The sequence below is a fragment of the Salminus brasiliensis genome, chromosome 3, assembly GCF_030463535.1.
Source record: "Salminus brasiliensis chromosome 3, fSalBra1.hap2, whole genome shotgun sequence".
Lineage (NCBI taxonomy): Eukaryota > Metazoa > Chordata > Actinopteri > Characiformes > Bryconidae > Salminus > Salminus brasiliensis.
Genome location: NC_132880.1, coordinates 38,536,151 through 38,558,045, shown reverse-complemented (window position 1 = coordinate 38,558,045; position 21,895 = coordinate 38,536,151). Strand labels below are relative to the sequence as shown.

Here is a 21,895-nt window from a genome sequence, read left to right as displayed (position 1 = left end):
GGTTTTAATATTATGGCTGGCCAGTGTAGATATTCAAACTATAGGTCATGCCCCCTAGTGTAACATGAAGGAATTGCAGTAGGGTGTGGATGAGGGGTTAAATGACCATCACCAGAACATGTTTTTCTTTTTCTGATCTGGAATTTCCAAATTTCACAATGTAGTGTAGTAATGTTGTTTTTATGCAGCTAGTAGTACCTTCTTCCTGATGGCAGGAGGGAGAACAGTCTGTGTGAAGGGTGGGTGGAGTCATCCACAATGCTGGTTGCTTTGCGGATGCAGCGGGCAGTGTAAATGTCTATGACGGAGGGGAGAGAGACTCAGATGATCCTCTCAGCTGTCCTCACAATGCGTTGGAGGGTCTTGCGGTCAGAGGCTGTGCAGGTCCCAAACCAGGCAGTGATGCAGCTGCTTAGGATGCTCTCTATGGTCCCTCTATAGAAGAGGGTGAGGATGGGTGGAGGGAGACGGGCCTTTCTCAGCTTCCGGAGGAAGTAGAGACGCTGCTGGGCTTTCTTGGCTGTAGAGCTGGTGTTCAGGGACCAGGTGAGGTTCTCCGCTAAGTGGACACCAAGGAACTTGGTGCTCTTAACGATCTCCACAGAGGAGCCGTTGATGTTGAGTGGAGAGTGGTATTGTCTTGTTTTCCTAAAGTCAACAACCATTTCCTTGGTCTTCTCTACATTCCTGTGAAGGTTGTTGACTGTACACCAGTCTGTCAGCTGCTGCACCTCCTCTCTGTATGCTGACTCGTCGCCTTTGCTGATGAGACCCAGCACAGTTGTATCATCGGCAAACTTTATGATGCTACTGTCCATTCTATCAGCTCCACTCACCATATAGGAGCACTCTGTAGTCTATCTGTTTCTCTGCGTACTCTGTTAGCTACCTTTCACCCTGTTCTTCAATGCTCAGGACCCCACAGGACCACCACAGAGCACATATTATTTGGGTGGTGGGTCATCCTCAGCACTGCAGTGACACCATGGTGGTGGAGTGTTATTGTGTGCTGTGCTGGTACGAGTGGATCAGACGCAGCAGTGCTGCTGGAGTCTTTAAACACCTCAGCATCGCTGCTGGACTGAGAACAGTCCGCCAACCAGAAATATCCAGCCAACAGTGCCGTGTGGGCAGCATCCAGTGACCACTGATGAAGGACTAGAGAATGGCCAACTCAAACCGTGCACTGATGAGCTTCTGTCTCCGACTTTACGTCTACAAAAAGTGTTTGATTGAGTGTCTGAGAGTGGACAGTGAGTGGACAGATTGTTTAAAAGGTCCAGCAGCGATGCTGTGTCTGATCCACTCATACCAGCACAACACACACTTACACATCACCACCATGTCAGTGTCACTGCAGTGCTGAGGATGACCCACCACCCAAATACTACCTGCTCTGTGGTGGTCCTGTGGGGTCCTGAGTAGTAGACTAACAGAGTATGCAGAGAAACAGATGGACTACAGTCTGTAATTATAGAACTAATATGTGCTCCTATATGGCCAGTACAGATGATATCATGGACAATGAGTGTAGAAACAAAGAGATGGTTTTAATATTATGGCTGGCCAGTGTAGATATTCAAACTATAGGTCATGCCCCCTAGTGTAACATGAAGGAATTGCAGTAGGGTGTGGATGAGGGGTTAAATGACCATCACCAGAACATGTTTTTCTTTTTCTGATCTGGAATTTCCAAATTTCACAATGTAGTGTAGTAATGTTGTTTTTATGCAGCTAGTAGTACATTTTGTGTCTCATGATATGTCACATGACAACTGGTCAGTTCACTAGCTGTGTACCTCTTCTTTTCCAAAACAACCTGTGTATATGTTGCAAGAGTTTGAATGTTGACAAGTTTCTGTTGACCACCTGTTTTTCAAACTTGCGTGCTTGGGGAACCAAAAGTGGATCTCCCATGGCATAAAAGAAAGAAGCCATGGCACATTTACAAGGGTGTGTTTATACTTGGCAACTTTGGTTTGATTAAAATGAGCCTTGGTCCGATTGCTCTGTTAGTACTGCATTTCGAACACTGATGCATATCAAACAAGCGGACCGCCCGAACACAACATGAACCTAATGCATCTAACCAAATAAACACAGAACACAGGAAGTCTCTATGCGGACCTTCCCACCCTTCTGTGCTTTAACTTCCCCTGTCTGATGCTTTAGGTTAGCGGGCTGTGTCCCAAGCCAACACTCATTGTCACACCACCACACTACACAGTGTTTCAGAACTAGTCATCACTAGAAGTGCCGTCATTAGTGTAGTTGTCTCAGTAAAGACGTGTGTGAGTGTTGACGCAGCCACAGTAACATTGAAGTTTCCTGATTTATCTTCTTTTTCCGTGGCAATAAACGGATTAGCACATGTACAATATCAGAAATGTGGTTTACTACGGATACGAAGACGACGTGATTGAATAAGCCAGGTTTAAGGGAACAGGTAGCAGCAGGTAGATGTTAAGGTTTATATTGTCTGCAGTTCACATGCACTTCCACAAGCAGCCAGTGATCTATCTGCCCGAGTTCTGCTTCCGCAATGGGAGATGTTACCCGCCTTCTTCAACCAACAACCTGCTGGATGTTTGCCCGCTATTCCACCTGTTAGTTATTGCTAGTTATCATGCAGGATCACATTTTAGTTCAGATATGTCTGTATGAACGCAAAGCAAATCAAGACTGAAATGTAACAACGTACCTTCTTCTTTCTGGGCCTGGACCAAGGGAACTGAACTACAGGTATAAACACACCCTATGAGTTTAATTTCAAATGTAAAGGAAGCTCTTGAGTGACTGTGGGAGTTGGATAGATTGAGATCTCGTTTACACCTTTTCACTCCATTTGACTAGTATCCTGATTGTTTCCCGATTAGTTTTTAGCCACATTCATTTACACCGGGTAGTCAAATGCGTCTCCGGTTAGTCAGACTGAAATCAGATTGCTGTGTGGGACTGAATGTGCAAATTCGCTTATTGTGTGGCAATTATTACTGGTGATTCAGTTGTACTGGGAGGGGTTTTGGCTGTTGGATGTGTTTACACTGCTGCAACATGTGGCTTCAATGCGTCTCAGACCACCTCCTAAAGTGGTTTGAGTGATCGGATTTGTATCTGGTTTAAATGCATCTTGGGTGTGTTTACATTTAGGCTTGAGTGTGATTAGGCTTAGGCTTCACCTCACCAGATATAATCCTGAAACTCAAGACAGATAAAGTGATCAAGTGTAATCAGGGTCGAATATTTTGACTTAGTGTTTAGATGTGGTTTCTGAATGGTGATGGTGGTGGTGGGGGGGCTCTTCTTGAGTTCTTTCTGAATGTAGTTAACTTTGAGAGGTCAATTCAAGGTCAGTGAAAGATTTGCTGAACGTGGAATAAGTTCCAGGTTTCAGTTTTGGTGTTTAGTGTTTAAACAGAATAGAATAGAATAGCTTTTCCAGGACATGTGTTTTAGACTCTAGCCTACAATTTGCACTGCACTGTCAATCATTGGACAGTTGTTTCTCTCATCTTATAGATTCATTGGAACTGACCTGGACCTGGTAGTCTGGTTTCAGGAAAAAACGCATCAAAGAGTTGAAGGGTTGTAATTCTGGTTCACTGATGGCATGATAAGCTTAATGAGGAAGCTGTGCATAACATTATACATATATATATATAGGTGAGCCAATTTAAACCGATGACAAAAGAACAGGAAAACCTATTTTTACCTCTGCTGAAGTGTCAGTTGTGCTCAGAGTTTCCACTCTTTAAAATACCTTTGTTCATTGTTCCTGAAATCTGCTTCTCTCTGCTGTTCTAGAAGAATCTGCCCTGTGGGAAACCAGGCATTCTTCCTAAGGTGAGATTAATCAATGCCACACTTGGAGATCACAAGCTACTCCACCATTAACTGAGCTGTCAGTCAAGACACATTAAAAACTTTCCTTCAAATAAGGGCTTTGAAATTGAGAGACATTTTCCTATTATGCATACTCTCTTAATCCACTGGAATAGAATCGGTCCAGTGCTAGAATCAGGCTTGTTGGCTCTGAGCTGCAGAGCTGTATTCCCCTGGGCTGGAAAACAGGAGCATGCTGCTGATAGATTGAACAGAGCAATGCAAGCCAAAATTCAGATGATTGAGAGAGGAGAGAAGGGAGCATCAGCTCAGCCAGAGTCCCACCTGGAGCTCATAAAGAGCTCAGAGAGAGCCTGTCGCATGCACTGCATACGTGGCCTTGTTGAAAAACTCTGTTCTAGTCAGAAGTTCCCACTTGTTGTTTCATTTTGCGGTTTCAACCAAAGCATCACTTCTGATCACAAAGCAGGAAGAGACCAGGCAGTTAGTCACTCTGGATAGATGCATGTCCTCTTGATCCTCACTTGAACCTGAAATAGAAGCTGTGGGTTTTGTTTTTCTTTCCAGTTTGATTTTGCATTCCTCCTGGAGGAACACACAAGCTAGTGTTTGGTCTGGAATGCCTTCATTAGAATCCAAGAAAAGCACTTTCTTCGTGTACAGTGTTTTAAACAAGAGAGACCCAAACACTTACTTTCTTTGAAGTAATTCAAAAAATAAAAAAGATTCTTCCAATGAATCGTTCTTTAGAGAACCATGTTTGGAAATGTGATGTACAAATGAATCCAATCCAAGAACCAATCTCACCTTTCTTTATAGGAATGCACTGAAGCACTAGGTGTTTTTTATTACCCAGATGGACCACTGGAGTCATGTCATCATTTTGTAGTCAAGCACCATGTTGTTTTATCCATATTTGGCACTCTGGGCCTAAGCCGTTTTTTCAATAGCAGAAATAAATGGGGTTTTCCAAAAATCACCTCTGTCACTACAGAATGACGCATGGCGTCAGTGGTCCACGCTGAGTTGAGCCTGCCCTATTGGCTCATTTTGCTGGGTTATTTCTGTGTTGGTGGGTAGCCACTGAGTTGATGACTGTTTCTCAGTGACAACCCAGCCAATGGGTTTGTGGTTAGCATTAATTAACAGCACCTTAGTAGGCAGATAAAAGCAGAGTCGAACATTTTATTGATTTTTATTAGCTTTTTGATTTTTTTAGCTTATAGATTTTATAGCTGATTATTAGGTCATTTTTAAGATTTTTTATGTCATCTGTGTCCCAGATTTTGCTGGTAGCTAGTTTCATATGTTCTAAGCTAATTTAAGAGCTGGTCATTCAGGCGAAAACACACCCTGGGTTAAATGTACCAGCGTGAATGGATTAGCGGGACCAGTCTGGTTATTAATCTGGCCATGTTTGTTGACAAGTTTGGGCATGAGCTGGAAATTGTATCATAGTTGGCACATAAGCACTATATATCTGTGTGATACTATATGATTCCCTAAACATTTATTTATGAACTAATATAAAAGTTTTTCTTAACTTTTTTCATAGTTTTTCTCTACAGCTTGGAATAAACATGGAAGAATATCCATAGGAAGCTGAGAAGAAGCATAACTATTAATCAATATTTTATGTTAATCAAACATTTGGTTATAAATAGTTGAGTTAGTTGGTTTTAAATAGAAGGAAAGGGAAATAATATCTCACTAATAACATTTAAAACAAACAAAATCCCAACTAAAGTGTTTATGTAACACTCATGATCCAGTGTATTGGGACGTCCATTTGCTGGGAAATGACCCAAGCATTTAGTCCAGCATGTTTTGAGTGTGGTTTCTGCATAAGAAAACCGTGCTTATTATATACAGTCTGAGAATAAATAGCCTGCTTCTTCTGAAAGCTGACATTATCTGTGTCCAAAAGAGGCCTGCTCAGTTTTGATATATATAGGGTGGGTTCAGAACCTGCATATCCTGCTTTCAAGGTGTTTCATAAAAGGTGTGATAAGTGCAGCATTAATCAGGCTCTGGACACATGTTCGTTTCTGGCTTTATTTATAATTTGTATGTGCTGGAATACATCTGGAACACATCTGTTCCAAGACAAGAGGAGAACAGTATCTAAATGTGAGTTCCTAAGATCCTCACCATTTCATGCCCAGAGGATTCAGACTATAACTCACACGTATGACTAATGTTCAAAGACCCCAGTCAGGTCAGACTGTTCCAGTCTGCTCCTGAAAATACTTTCCCTTTCCTCCGTGACTATAGCTTCTGAAAATCAAATATTTCCAAGATGCCTTTTGGGAAATAGTGGAGCCTTATTGTTTCCCTGTGTTGAGCCTATTTTTTAAACATGGATAGGTCTCCTTAAGAATGACTTCTTAGGTACAGTAGAGTAATACAATAGGCTAAACTGCATGCCCACAGAATACTGCAAAACAGTCGTTCACAATAGCCTGAAACAATAATGACTCATTCTCTCCTCTATATGGTTTATTTTTGCCCTTTTGTAAGTGTGTTCTGTGTTTAGTGTTGAATAGTCATAAAGTTTATTGTCACACATTAAGTGAAGGAAGCCTGCAAGCAGTTGTGTGCAATCAAAATGTCGAGACAATTAGATCATCCCACAAATGAGGTTAACTTAAACATTCTTTCTGGATCTCCTTCCCTATTCAAACCTGGAAAATAAATGAGATGTGACCTTTTATGGGGGGATTACAGCTGATTATTCAGCAGCAAGTGTGATTTTGCCTGTAAAACACTGTATAACATTAGAATACGTATAAATAAACAGCAGTACAGATATGGGTAAATAGCAAAGCACTTTTATAAGTTGCTCTGGATAAGAGCATCTGCTAAATGCCTTAAATGTAATTGTAAATGTCAGTTATTGATATGTTGGGTGGAAAAACACAGATAGGAGATCCTAGGTTTGGTTGCTGATATATCTGTGAACTCCAGTCACTGTAGGGATTTGTTCCACAGTTCCAACAGCAGCTCACTACCATTGCTGGCAACTGTGAATACTGAGGTACTGGTATTTATTGGAATACTGCACTGCATGTTGGGTTATTGCTGGTTGAGCCAGCTAATGAGGTAAAAATAAAATCAACCAGTGGATTTCCATTATTCTGAGGGAATTACCTCTAGGGGACTGCTTCCAACATCCTGTCCTGCTGTTTGTATTGCATTTGCTTGAGGATTGCTGACTAAGCCTTCATAACATTATGGAAAATAATCAGGAAATTTCATGAAAAACATGACAAGACAAGCGGCAGACGCTGCTCAACAAGAGGAATCCATTACGAGTCGTAATAATCTTCTCATAATACACAAATAGAGGCAGAAAGCATCATCATGGGAGAAGCAAACACTGATTTAGCTGTTTGTTCATGACATCCCAAAACCCATTGTGATTTGATGTGGCGGAGGATTTGGACCGCAGCAGCTGCTACTGCGCCAGGCCTCTGGGCAGATTATACTGACCAGATTACCTTCAGTCACTGCTGCTTCAACAACAGCTCTATTTTTTGTTCAGAATAGAGGAGAAGACTGGTGCGTGTTCTCACAGTCTACGCATGCAAAACTTAATTTATCACATACTGCTTCTTAGTGGTTTTCCTGCAGCTTGGATCTGCTGGAGCACAAAATATGCCTTAAATATGTGTGCAGACAAAAAGACAATGCTTTATCTCTGTCCTCTAAGCTCCCATCTGAGGAGAATTAAGCCTAAGGGTCTAGTGTTGCGCACTTTCCCACATAACAGCATCGGAGACCGGATTTACAAAAGCTTTCCAAAAGCTTTCCAAAGAAACAACAAACACTGAGATGTTCAATAATTTAACTAAAAAAAACACCCAAATATTTCAGCTCATCATAAAACAAAAGGAAATTTTCAAATGAACCCACACTTGGACTTCTCGGGTCTCAACAGCTATGTTTAGACTAGCAGCCCAAATCCAATATTTTGGTGTATCCAGATTAAGTCCAGATTGATTGCTGATAGTCTGGACAGCCAAAAACACATGACACTGACCATGACATTTTTGCTAATCATGATGTCCGGACTCGGATTCAGATCCGATCTGATTACTTGCAACATTGCGGACAGTAATTTCACCAGATTTGATTTAAGCAACATATGGGCATATGGGGCAGTGGTGGCTCAGCGGTTAGAGCGCCGGGCTATCGATAACAGGGTTGTGGGTTCGATTCCCGGGCTTGGCAAGCTGCCGCTGTTGGACCCTTGAGCAAGGCCCTTTACCCTCTCTGCTCCCTTGGTGCTGGAGGTGTGTGTGTGTGTGTGTGTGTGTGTGTGTTCACTACCACAGATGGGTTAAATGCGGAGGACACATTTCACTGTACAGTGACAAATACGTGCACCTTAACAAACTTGGACTCACTGTGTCTTAATGTCAGTCTGTGGGCAGTATCATTATACACAATGAGTTTGGTAGTATTGTTAAAGATGCCCTAGGGGGAAACTGTGTTTCCTTGGCATAGTTAAATGATGAAAGTGACATACTGTGAATCTTTCTAGAGTGAAGCCCATGTAAATAAAACAAAGCTGTAAAATGGGTCGAGAACCAAACTGTTTCTTAACAGTTTTGACTTGTAATATTTACATGAACTACTTCCAAAGAATATGGAAGCAAGACTAAAAGCTAATGCTAGCTGACCAGGTGAGCAGGGCTGATGACAGGAAGTGCCTGTTTTAGTATCTCTTCTACTAGCTAACCACACACTGCACTGAGAGCACACAGAGATGACAGTAACATTTTCTTGTTATAGTGCTAAGCTATGTTGTGCTATGCTATGCTACATGGCTCCTGGGAGCTATCACGATGACATAAACCAGCCAATCATAGCAGAATTCATGAAAAGCAGTTTTTACCATGAGCCCCTCACAATAGAAAAATCTGCTTTATTCTGTGGAAAAAGAACAGGGTGGTAAATAAGCTTGTGAACTGCATTTGAGCAGTTAATATTTATAGAGCTTAAAATATTCTTTAAAATACTCAACACATTTTATATAAAAGAAACATTGCTTCAAATGAGACAAAAATAAAAATGTAATTAAGTTAATCTATTCAGTTTTAATAATATTGGAGAAAAGTACAAATCTTCCATAATAACACATAAGGACAGTAATGAAGCACAAGTTATTCCACCTCTAGCCACTATGCAATATGATATTCCTTCCCATAGACCTTAATGGCTTGGCTATTTCAGTTTTATTCATTCAGCGCCCGAAGACAACATCAACATGTTGTAAGCCATCAGCAATAACTCAAAAGTCAGGCAATATGCATATGACTTTTAGGTCTAGTAAACAGGAAGGCACAGTTTTTTAAAAGCTTCATTTTGAGAAACATTTTTGAGAGCCCTTTTCCTGGCTTTTTAGATGAATAACAGTTGAAGTCTCAAGTTAGACACTTAAAATGCAGAGCAAAAAGATTTAAGACCCTGTTGTGAATCTGGACCCAGGTCTCAGGCCAGCGCTCCAGGCCTCCACTTCATGAAGTCAACACACTGATCCTATCTAAACTGTTTCCAGGCCAGCATGAGGTGTGTACTGTGAGACCTGAAGCAGCGAGATAACATGCACTGTCCTGTGAGGGTATCCAGTTTGTTACTGTTGAACTGTTTTCCTTCCGCTCTCCTTGTCGAACCTTTGTCTCAGTCCCACATCCTCATGGTTGTGTGTGTTCATTGGCAGTTTATATGAAGACTGTGCACATCTGCATTGCAGAGCTGTATTAGTTTATATGAGGACCAGTGCCTTATGTGTGTTGAGGAACTGGTTTAGTTTCATTTTGCAGAGAGCCTCTTATGATCAGCAGGTCACATGGGGCCTCATGGGGCTGTTTTGGTCCGTCTGTGGTCTGCTTCAATGCGTATTCATATATGTGTTCATATTGTTGGGTGATTATGAATAAGTTGGTGCTCAGTGCTATAAAAAGGTAAGTGCTGTTCATATGGTTGAGGTGTGAAAATTGAGACCGGGCAGTGTGTGTGTGTGTGTATGAGATGTGTTAAACATAATAATAACACTGCATTGAGGCAATGATTAATGTATTAATTAAATTAATTACTGATTACTCTTGCTTGAGTTGAATGATTATTAAAGCGACACTACAGAGCATTATAACCAAAGGTGTCAAAAGTATTCACATTCATTACTCAGGTAGAAGTGTAGATACTAGGATTTAAAAAGACTTCTGTAGAAGTTGAAGTATCAACTTAAGCTTTATACTCAAGTAAAAGTGTGAAAGTACTGGTTTCAAAACTACTTAAAGTTTAAAAGTAAAACTAATGTAAGGAAAACAAAAGCCAAAAGCTTAGGCGGCGCCACTGGGGCCTATAGTGCAGTACCCCACCTCCTCAAAAAAAAACTTCATACTAGGCTACATACGTCTGCTGTGTTCTTGCTGGAGTGTGACATGACATGTGCAGGTGCAATGGATCGCTTACAAACCAATAGGGTGTCAGAATGGTATGAATAGGATGCTTCCTGATTGCACAATTTATCTGGATAATGTTTTTTGGGGTTTTTTTGTTAGTTTTTTTTTTTTAGTTTTTGAACGATGACAAGCCAGAATGAAAACAAACCGAAATGAAATAGGAATAATGAGGCTTTTTTAAAATGTAAGGAGTAGAAAGTACAGATAATTGTGTGAAAATGTAAGGAGTAGAAGTAAAAATCGGCTGAAAAATAATTACTCCAGTAAAGTGTACATAACCAAACTTTCTACTTAAGTAAGATAACAAAGTCACCTTGATTATAACCCTAAAACAACAGCTTCAAAATCCTTGTGATACTCCATTGACCTATAATAGGGAGAACAGAATCACTGTCATTGCTACACTGGGCCCAGCACGCTGCTAACTGCACTATGTAACTCTGATGAAGCAGGCAGGGCACTGCTTGCAAGAGCCATATTTGTGTAAAATCCAGAATTATTACTCTGCCATGTCAGTCCACATGCTTCTTTCACTTTCAGTGATGGTTCTGTGTCTCTCAGCTTGTCCAGAAAAAAGTGTCCTTCAGTGGAGCCTCAAAGGCATGATGGGCCAAGAACAGAATGCTGAGGCTGCAGTGGGCACAGGCTCACCAAACCTGGAAAAAATGTAGCCTGGTCTGCTGAACCTCAATTTCTACTGAGGCCCACAGATAGGAGGGTCAGAATTTGACGGCAACAGCATGAATCAATGGACGCAACCCGCAAAGCAAAGTATAATGGTGCGGGAAATGGTTTCTTGGTATATTTTGGGCCTGTTAATACCAAGTTATCCTCAGTTGAATGCCACAGCTTATTTAAGTTTTGCTGCTGACCATATACACATCTTCTAATGGCTAATACATGTCACAAAGCAAGAGTTCAATGTTCTTTAGTGGCCCTCCAATCCAATAGAACGCTGTGGGATGTGGTATGACAGAGAGCATGAAGGTGCATCAAAAAAATGTATTGGACCTGCTTGATGAAGTCATACCAACATGGGCTGCAATCTCAATGGAATCCATGCCATTAAGAATTGTGTTCTGAGAGCAAACGGAGGCCCTACACGGTGTTAGTATAGTGTTCCTAATAAAATGCTCAGTGATTGCAAGTACAAGTTCTAATGTTAATTTTAGTTTAGTTTTACATGATTAAACACACATCAGTTGACTGACTGTAATTAGTACACAGTTAAGCCCTGAGTTAACCATGTATTAGGTTAATAAATACTAAATACTTGACCAGTTTCTAAGTAGTACCAAATACTTAGCAAGCATCTAACTAACATATAAATACTAGGAAATCAATTACGTTCTAACAGCACAATTCATGTAAAGTGTTTAGCAACATAATTGTACAGTCCATTAGAGAACCATTGTTTCCTTTGGCATTGCCGTTTTTGACTCCGCTGGCCCTTTACTGAACCAAAATTGGCCTGCCATTGAAAAACTGAAAACGTAATAGAACCTAATAACTGATGTAACTACACTCTGTGAAGCAGCAGAGTGTGAAACCATGCAACAGGCTCAGTGCTCTGTAGTGGTTTTCACTGCCTGAACGTGTGCACCTGCTACAGATGTGAGAGCTGTGCTCAGCCAGCAGATTCTCTACATATCTCAACTCATCACATCACTAAAGGCAAGCCAATTTAAAATGAAAAAGAAACTGATTACAGGGTGTTTTCATAACCTATTTATTAAGCTGCTGCCCCCCTTCATTGATTTGCAGTTTATTCTTATCTGCCAGTTGGGAATTCCCTGATCCCCGTTTGACCATTGAGGGCTGTGGTGTCAAACGTATGATCTCCTGTCACTTGACAAGCTGGCTGTTAGAAAGTTGCACAACACTTTTTTGCACAAAACGCTTTTTTATGTATTGTAATTTCACAGCTCTAGAGTGGCACAACTGTCTAACTGCTGCTGATCAAGTGTAAGACGATCATAAGTTTCTGATAAGACTAAACTGAGGCTCAACTCATTATGTACATAAAGTATTGTTGAAAAATATGTTTTGTAATAAGTAACTTTATCATTTTAAGTTGACTTGCCTTTACATTGTTCCAGTGTTATGTGGCCTATACACCTTACATTGTTCTAGCTCAACACTAAAGAAGCAAAAGTTTAGATATAAAACATGTCCAGTTACTTTAAACAAGTACAGTCTGTAAACACACTAACCCAGTTTCTTTTAGGCGCTAATGCTAATACTAAAGCACTGCTAACTGAAACTTTGTCGAAAGCAGTAACACTGTGAAATATGACAGTGAAAGGACACCCAGAACGACTCATTAAATGTGCATTAAAGCAGGTTTTATCCAAGAGAATTCAGAAACGGAAAACCATCATGCGTCCCTAAGCTGTAATAAAGACAAAGTGATCGGACGTCCTTTCAGCTTCGCTAGAAGTACTGCTTAAGTGATCTCAGATGGAAGCTTGACACAAACAAATGTCTCTCATTAACATCCCATTTTGGAGCATGAGGCTTTAAAAAGTTTGACACTCTTCATCCAAACAGCAGAGCAGAACGAAGAGTCGAGGTCAGCCAAGGAGCGGTCAGCATGCTGTTTGTGCGGAAGTTTGCCTAGACAGAGAGACACGGTGTGTCCTCCGCTGCAATTCAGCACAAAGCCTTAATTCCTGTGTAAGGAAAGAGCCAAATACTTTTGAAAATAAGCTGAGCTCTTCTTGTGGTCCAAAAGGAAAAGAAAGAAAATCCAGACTTGTGTTTTCATCCAAAGCTCAGATTCTGGAGGAAAATATAGTATTTGATTTGAGTGTCCGTATGATTCCCATCTCCTTTTTTTCTTTCCACACAGTATGAAGGGTCTGATAAAGGTGTGTGTGGTTGTAGGTGTGTGCTTTTGTATGTACAGACACATGCACATCAACTTTAACAATAAACATGCCCTTAATAGGACAGTCCGGTGTGACTACATCCAAAATTCCCAAGCCTTCTCCATTCCTCTTAATATTAACAGTTTGAGAGATTCAGTCAGACGTCCAGTGTTTACATGAAAAATCTATGCTCAGCTGTAAAGCTCAGACACACAAATGCCCATCCTTCATGCCAGTAAGTACCTGTGTAATTGAACTCCAAACTTCCATGAGCTCGGAACGTCTCTGCCTGTCTACTCATTGTCCTCCTCTGTTTCCATATTGCTGGAGTCAGGCATCACGTAGACAGACTTGCTCTTCTTGCTCCGGGGGATTTTGGGGCGTTCCTTTATATCAGATACTGAGAGATAGGCCGCGATGCTATTCCTCACCCCAAAGCTCACCGTGTTCTGCCTGTTTTCTGCACCACTCTGGTCAGAGGGGTTCAGCAGCTGGGACCTGTTCATGAAAAAACAGCATTCATCCATTCATGCATTCACTTCTTCATTATCGAGATAATGGCCTTTGCTATACTGCAAATATCACAGAGTGATACTGGAACATGCAAAACACAAGACTGCAACATGCAAAAAAGCTTCACTTTGTGTGTAATTTCCTCACAAAACAGGTACAAGGGTTTTGGAGAACAAAAACAAATTATTTCACAAAAAGTAGAGATGCCCCAATCCAATCAAGTGGATTGGGATCAGGACCAATCCAGGCATATTTTAATTGTTCAGGTATAGGCTATTTTAATCCCAATCCAGTTACAGTTCTATGTTTTAACCGCTCTGGCATCCTCAAAATGTCATTACCCCATAATGCAGAAAGGCTTATTACACACTACTGCATTTGAGTTTAGTCAACTATACATTTAAAGTTGAGCTAAAAAAAACATTAGATAGTATCTGCAGCTGAAATTGCTTATTGGAGATTATAAATTACACAGCCTGCAGCCTTAAGCTGTGAGCATTCTCAAAAGGTAACTGTAACAGTGGAACATGAAACCATAATAAAACACATAGCTAAAAGATATGAAAGTATACTGTATAACACTATTGCTGAAAAGCTCTCCTTTACCTGTGGGAGAACCTCTTGCTTTTCTTTGTTTTTAAACCAGCACTGCTCAGCGCGTTCAGAGTTGTGTAAAGGAGGCTAACGCTAAGGCTAATGCACACACGCTATAGAACAGCAAATCACAGATCATTCACCTCCCTATAAAATGATTTCACATTAGTATCAGTTCAGTGTGTGTACCACGATACATACACACATGTACAAGTGATTGGACTGCGGAGGTCATATTAAACTGGAAAGAGATTTTAAACACTCTAAAAATAGTGTGTGACATTACAGAAACTGTTGTGATTGTACTTCAGTAATAATCAGCAGCACTTCTTATCTAAACTATACGTCTGTGTTATTTATACAAACACAAAGCTAGGATCAGTATTGGCTGAAACTCAAACATTAAGAGATTTGGATTGGACTGGGGGGCTGGATTGGGACACCCCTGAAAAGAGCACCTTATCAACTGTAAAACATAGGGGTGAATGCATCATGCTTAGGGGTTGTGTTGCATTCAGTGGCACTGCCAATATTGCATAGGTGTAGTGAGGAATAGATTCTGCAAAATTCCAGCAAATCCTGCACACAAATATTCCTGGACCTGCTATGAGTGAGCTCTCACTCAGAGCTGCTTTGATCTCCAAGTTAAATGACAGCATTTCCTGTACTCACCTTTCCACTTTTCTCCAGTCAAAGTTACGGCGCATCACCACAGGGGGCGCTTGTGTGGTCAGGTTCGCAGGAGTGTTAGAAAGAGACAGACACGGGGAAGTAAGAACGCAGCAGATACCATCTGAGCACTCTGAAGAGAGGGATGAAAACGGACATGAATTATTTTGTACAAATAATCACACACACACACACACACACACACACACACACACACACACACACACAGTCCATACTCTATTACATGCTCTCTTACGTCAGCTGACATCTACATTGGGCGTCCATATGTGCATATAAATGGAGATTTCCCTCCCTCTGTTTTTGAAATATATTTCTATCCACACACAGATGGAAACGGTGGCATTAGCATTGACCAAAGGTCAAGCCTTGTATGGGGCAATAGTACCTCATAAGGAGAGACATCAAAACACCACGAAGGAGGAAAGAAACACAGAGTGTGCCAAATTACACACCACTCCCTATGTAGTGTACTATACAAAAAATACTGATTTCAATACGGATAGAGCATGACATATTTGTAATAGAACATATTTGTAATAGAACAATATAAATAGTATTTATATTTATCCGTATGTAAAAATCTGAAATCTAGTGCTGTCTGTGTGTAGATTTAGTAGTTTTATGACTTATGTAGTTCACTATAAAGGGAGTAAGGAGGTATTTAAGATTCAGCCAGAACATACATACAGTGTTTTCATAAAGCTCTATTTTCTCCATCCACGCAACAACAGAATTTTCATAAATCTCCACCTTGGAGAGCGTTTTCCAAAAGCTTTTAGTGACCAAAAGGATGTGTTTGTGTGGACGGGAGGCCAAAACACAGACAAAAGCCTTCATTTTTAATGTATCAAGTACCCGGATACGTGTGGACGAGGGCTAAGGGATAAGGGGAGACTGAGGGCTCTATAGAAAGGGTGAGGGCCTCCTCACCGATGGCTGTGATGTCGGCAAGATTCTGGCAAACTGGCAATCTGGCAATCTCTGAATGTTTGGACCTGCACAGCGGTCACACTCATTTAGCCCCTAAGGAATACACTTATTCTGCCTAACAACTTACCTGTGACTATTTAGTCTGGGTTTTCTGTGACAGATTCTATAAGCGTCCTATCACCACTGTGAACAATTCTGACTCAAGACTCTGGTTTCTCTAGATCAGCACATTTCACATCAAATAGCATTTATTTACAACTATTTAAATGAACTAAACTGGTGGAATTCCTCCTTTATTGAAAACTAAGAATAAAAAGAAGCAAACATTACTTTCAGGAGAAGATGTCCTTAAACTTTCCACCGACACTGTACATGTTATATATACTGGCCAATAAACAGCAAGCAACCTTAAGTTCCACTGTTCTCTGCCTAATTAGTGTTTATTTCTCACCTGAGTAGTGGTTGACCATGTCCTCCAGACACTGGAAGGTGAGCCGAGGAGAGATGTAGTACCAGCTGTTGGCCATGCGGAAGATCTTATAGTGCTTAATGACTCTGTGTCTCACAGATAGAGAATACACACCTGCAGGAAGCATCAGCCATGATCACTGCCATTTATAGACTCATGTTTCATTTGTTTTCCACACTAATACTTTCAACCTTTAGTCTGAGCTGTAAGGGTTAGTCAGGTCAGGAAGGTTCTCACCTCGCTGGCTTGGACTCTCTCTGATGAGAAAAGAACCGACTGTGTTGCTGGGTAAGCGTAGCAGCTCCTCCGCTTTTTGCCTTGCCACTCCCTCAAACAGCCACCTTGACATAACCAATAACACGCTTATAGATTATCTACTGCTGCAGTCTACTTTAATCATTTTAGTTGCACAGAAACATATGTTTTTAACACATAATTACACAAAATGTAACCCCTTAGACACTGCATGTAAGCCCACACTCCAGTTCCTTACTCTCATACCTACGTGTACATCGCTGTGATATTTAACATCAGTTTCATAGGCCCTAAAATAGAACCTTGTGGGACTCCACAACATATGCTGAACCTAGTCATTCTCAAATAAAGCACTAAAGTTTCTGCACTAGAACTAAGAACAACTGAAGAATAAACCTAGGGTTCAAGGCATGAAGGCCTGCATGTGTACCTACATTTCAATCCTTCGATACTTTCTCAGAAACTAAAGACCCCCATGTGAGCATTATACTAGTTATTATATAATTCATAGTAAGGGAGAGTGGGGCACAACCTAATCCAGTGTATAATGGATACTGTATGTAATTTAAGGTTCAAGTTATGGTCTTTTCATATTCTCATAACATCATCATCATCATCTGCAACATTTCAGAGCATCAGCTTCACACTAAAAGTATCATAAACATAACCTTTTTATTATAAGCGTTTATGAAGACTGAGTTGTGTGTATAGGTCACACTTATAGTATGTTAATCATCCGCTTGCTGCCTGTAATACAGCACCATTTTAAAGCATAATTAAACAGCTCACTTTGAGCGCTAGCCAGGCTAAATTGCAGCCTCCACATAGTATTAAAATGAACCCAACCAAAGTAGACAAGTCCATTTCCCTCCATATCAGATTAACAAAGTTAATCGAATGGATGTTTTTAAGCACAGATTCGTGGACATTTATTACAGAAGTAATTAAAATATATTTAAATGTATGAGGTTGATGCTGTTCTATGTGATCAGAAATATTGACAAGGCCTCTTTATTTTGGTGCAGAAATGTTTAATGTATGTTAGACAACCCATGTGGTTCAATCAGCATAGAATTTCACAGAATTATAACTGAGTCTGCATTATTTTACCAGAGCTTTTAGCAACCAGCACATCTAGCCCATCAGCCTTTTAAAATTATATATTAATTCTGCTCGAGAAGTTTTTAGTATAAATAATAATAATAATAATAATAATAATAATATATATATATAAAATATATATATATATATATATAAAAAGTTAATCGAATGGATGTTATTAAGCACAGATTCGTGGACATTTATTACAGAAGTAATTAAAATATATTTAAATGTATGAGGTTGATGCTGTTCTATGTGATCAGAAATATTGACAAGGCCTCTTTATTTTGGTGCAGAAATGTTTAATGTATGTTAGACAACCCATGTGGTTCAATCAGCATAGAATTTCACAGAATTATAACTGAGTCTGCATTATTTTACCAGAGCTTTTAGCAACCAGCACATCTAGCCCATCAGCCTTTTAAAATTATATATTAATTCTGCTCGAGAAGTTTTTAGTATAAATAATAATAATAATAATAATAATAATATATATATATATATATATATATATATAATCATTAATATATAAAATGTTTTTGCATGTCCACTCTCCCCTATATGTTTCATGATTTATAACTAACTTATAAAGCTGGAATTTAAGGAGTTAACTCCCCAGACTCTCTGGCAAATGGCATTTTTTATAGTGGTGTACATCACTGTCTGATAATTAACATGCCATGTTTGGATTTAATGTGCACTACTCACCCGTGATAAACCTTTGCCACATGATTATTTGGGATGTAGTTCTCAGTTCCTGTCTGGAAAGAGCGAACTCTCCACCAACAGCCATCCCTGCACATCATAAAACAGCAGCACATCATAAAACCAGTAGAACACTGCCTGAGACCTGCAGATGTTCACCTCAAAGACATTTTAATAAGCTCATACTTACTCAGACAGACCCCTAAGTATCTCCCCCATCTTAAAGATTGGCTCACTGATGTCACGGCATGGGTAGTCAGCAAGTACTACCAAGTTGTCATAGTCTGTAACTAAAGTTGGACAGAAATATACACTGTCAGTACAGTTCAGTTTTAATACAGAAGAACACTGTGTACAGTATTTCCACATACTCAACATATATGTGAAATATATGTAAATATATCATCGCTGTCGCACAAACGAAAAAGAAAAAAACTTAACTTTAAAAATAGAAGTCAAAGTACAGCGATTTTTTTTTGGAGTTTCTGTTTGTCAATTCATCATGAAAGGTCGACACAATATAAAACTACTGCCAGATTCACATGATAATAAAAAATATATATTGTTGTGTGATAGCGACAGTATGTTTTTGCATTAAATTTACTGGAAAGATCAGATTTGACAAAATGAACAATAAATTACATAATAAATAAGAAAGTAAATACAATAATAAATAAATAAAATACTAAATAAGTATGTTGTTCCAAACACTCATAATAAATGAATGCATAAATAAATACAAATGATTTATGTATAAGTAAAAACAAATGGTACATACATTAATAAACAAGTAAAATGTTAATAACAAAATGTAAACAAAAATATTTTTTTTCTACTTATTTTTACATATGGATTTATTTATCCATTAATTTTCTTATAAATGTATTTGTGTATATAATCATATGTTTCTATGTAATAAATAATGACATATTTATAGATTTATTTGTGCATTTAATCCTTTAGTAATCCTTTAGTTATGTCTTTTCTGATCTTTGTCTGAGGAGATCTTAACTTAAATATATTTTTTTTCTGAGCTAACACATCTGCTGTGATGGTTGAGGTTCTGAGCTGAGACTAACAGCAGCCTCTGTGTTACATGTTCAGCATGCTAGCAATATTTACAATGTTCCTGTATTAAATATGAAGCAGGACGTTTACATATTACATATTGTGAATTTGACTGACATTATCTGGCACATATATATATACTACACTATACTAAAGCTGGGATGCTGTGCATAAGACTTAATGTTAGCTAGCATCCTTGTTCTGTCCAAATTTCTATCAGTGCGTTGATACAATGCATGGACAATGAAAATATGACGGTTGTAGCTCCATGTCTAAAGAATGTGTCATGATGTAGTAACATCGTTGTTTGGAGCATGCATGAGATCTGCTAAAGTCAAATATTATATATAAGATACATCAAGACAGCATGCATCACAGTCTCTCTGCATACGTTTTGCTTAATTCACTTGACCTGACTTATGACCACTATAGAAATTCTTATGTATTAAATATCCATGTAATATCTATTCAATATTAGTATGTTTTGATGTTAATATGTGTATTAGCAGGGAATATTTATATAATATATATGAGAGATCAAACTTCTGAAGATGAGAATTTGATATATCTGATGAAAGCCAAAACAGCCTACCTTTTAGTGCGTCACTTGGATTAGTCTCAGGCCGCCCCTCTTGGCTTTTAATTGCATTTCCCATGCTGGCAATCCAGGAACAAAGCTGCAGTGTCACACACAGACATTCCACCCATTTTACATGCAACCAAATAGATTTTGACAACAGTCTTAAAGCCCTACAACTGTCACTGCTGCCATTTCCATTTCGTAACTTCCCCAAAGTGGCTGCAGTGTTATCTCCAGCTAGACATGCTCAGCAGGATGGGGAAGCTGTGGGGAGCCAAGGCCTACCACAATTTTCCATTGGACACCCCTTTGCAACACTATGCATAACAAATTGCTTTTGGTACAGAAAACAATGGACTTTAGCAGAAGCAGGTCTTTGCACTTATTTTTTGATTCATCAACAATACATTAATTATAAAGCAAAAATCAGTCTGAAGACAGCGAAAGTAATCTAAGGCATCTGTCTATATTTCATTAAAAACATGTATGAATCACCTTGACTCCATGGATTCCAGACATATTATTTAAATTTTGAACAGTCACATTTATTATTCAACTCCTATTCATTGTTTCCTGTGACTAAGGTTGAGGATAATATGAAATACATCTAATCTCATTTAATCTAAACATTTAATTTAAGAGAAAAATGTGTAGATCTACCCACAGTTCTTTAGGCTTAACTAGGTTAACTGCTAGGAGGTGCTAGAAATAGCAAGCCCATGTTAAGGCCTTACCACAGACCACCACACGCATTAGCATGGTGAGGGGCCCAGTATTAACACTAAGGGTTTGAAAAAACACATATGGGTAAACCCGCCTGCATCAGAATTTGCAGTATTCTATCGTAAATGACCTACTTGGTTTACAATGGTGTTATATTTGCACAAGAGGAGGTAACCTTAAATGAACTATCAGACTTGCGACAGTGTGAAAAGCAATGGCAAGCTGTATTTGGCCGTTGTAACCCTACGCCTGGTGAAATGTCCTCTTTTAGCTTGTCACATACTACCGTAATCATACCTTGTATCTTGGCACCCAGAGAAATACTTTGAACAGTCAAAGAGCCCAAAGAAAAGCCCAAAGTGTCACTTACCTCTGCTTCAGCTGTTAAACTGACACATATCCCCTCATCATTAGAGAACACTGAACTGCAGTGAAGGCAGGCCAGTCATCGTAGGTGGACCTGTGTAGCTGCTTCCATGCAGACAACCGGTGGCCCAGTAAGATCTGCTTAGGCTGGATCAGCAGAAGACACTGAAGGTCCTGCAGAACACCCTGTACTGACCATTTCAGTATGAGGCTCGAGTCTAAATGTGTGAACGCAGTGTCTGGCTGCACACTTCCTCTGGTGAAATGAGGAAGACACACGAACCACTGACCATGTTCTTTTTATCAGATATGTGTAGCCATATATGACTCAGTAATAAAAATACATAGTTCTATGGAATCTCTCCACAGATAAACTAAATGTCTACAATGGATGGACCACCATGAAAAGGTAGTGTTTCTATTACACACGTAATGCTCCGGCCATGATAAATGCTACTCCATCTTACTTTATCTAGCACTAGTTCCTGCATGCCCATACAGCACACATGGTTATACAGTATGTGCACTTGACATACATGTGAAAACTTTGATGGTTAGGCAGCGTGAACCACCCATTTGACACGTTTTGAAATATCTCTCAGAAAAGTTCAGTGGAAACTTCATATGTTCCATATCTTTAAATGTCTTAATATTGCCCATGGGCAGCCTATCACTTGAACTATGTCTTGTGTGATATGACAGTTCATCTCAGAAATAG

General features: G+C 39.5%; 1 protein-coding gene across 1 annotated transcript; it reads right to left on the bottom strand.

The window, feature by feature from the left end:
- Positions 1-12,636: 12,636 nt before the first annotated feature.
- On the bottom strand, positions 12,637-21,406 carry sla1a (Src like adaptor 1a). The gene is made up of 8 exons (XM_072676069.1): positions 21,182-21,406; positions 20,101-20,185; positions 18,631-18,730; positions 18,444-18,530; positions 16,617-16,720; positions 16,362-16,493; positions 14,963-15,092; positions 12,637-13,681 (listed from the first exon to the last, which is right to left on the bottom strand). The coding sequence occupies exons 2-8, from the start codon at positions 20,162-20,164 to the stop codon at positions 13,477-13,479; spliced, it is 822 nt and encodes a 273-aa protein (XP_072532170.1). The 5' UTR covers positions 20,165-20,185; positions 21,182-21,406; the 3' UTR covers positions 12,637-13,476.
- Between the last annotated feature and the right edge of the window lie 489 nt (positions 21,407-21,895).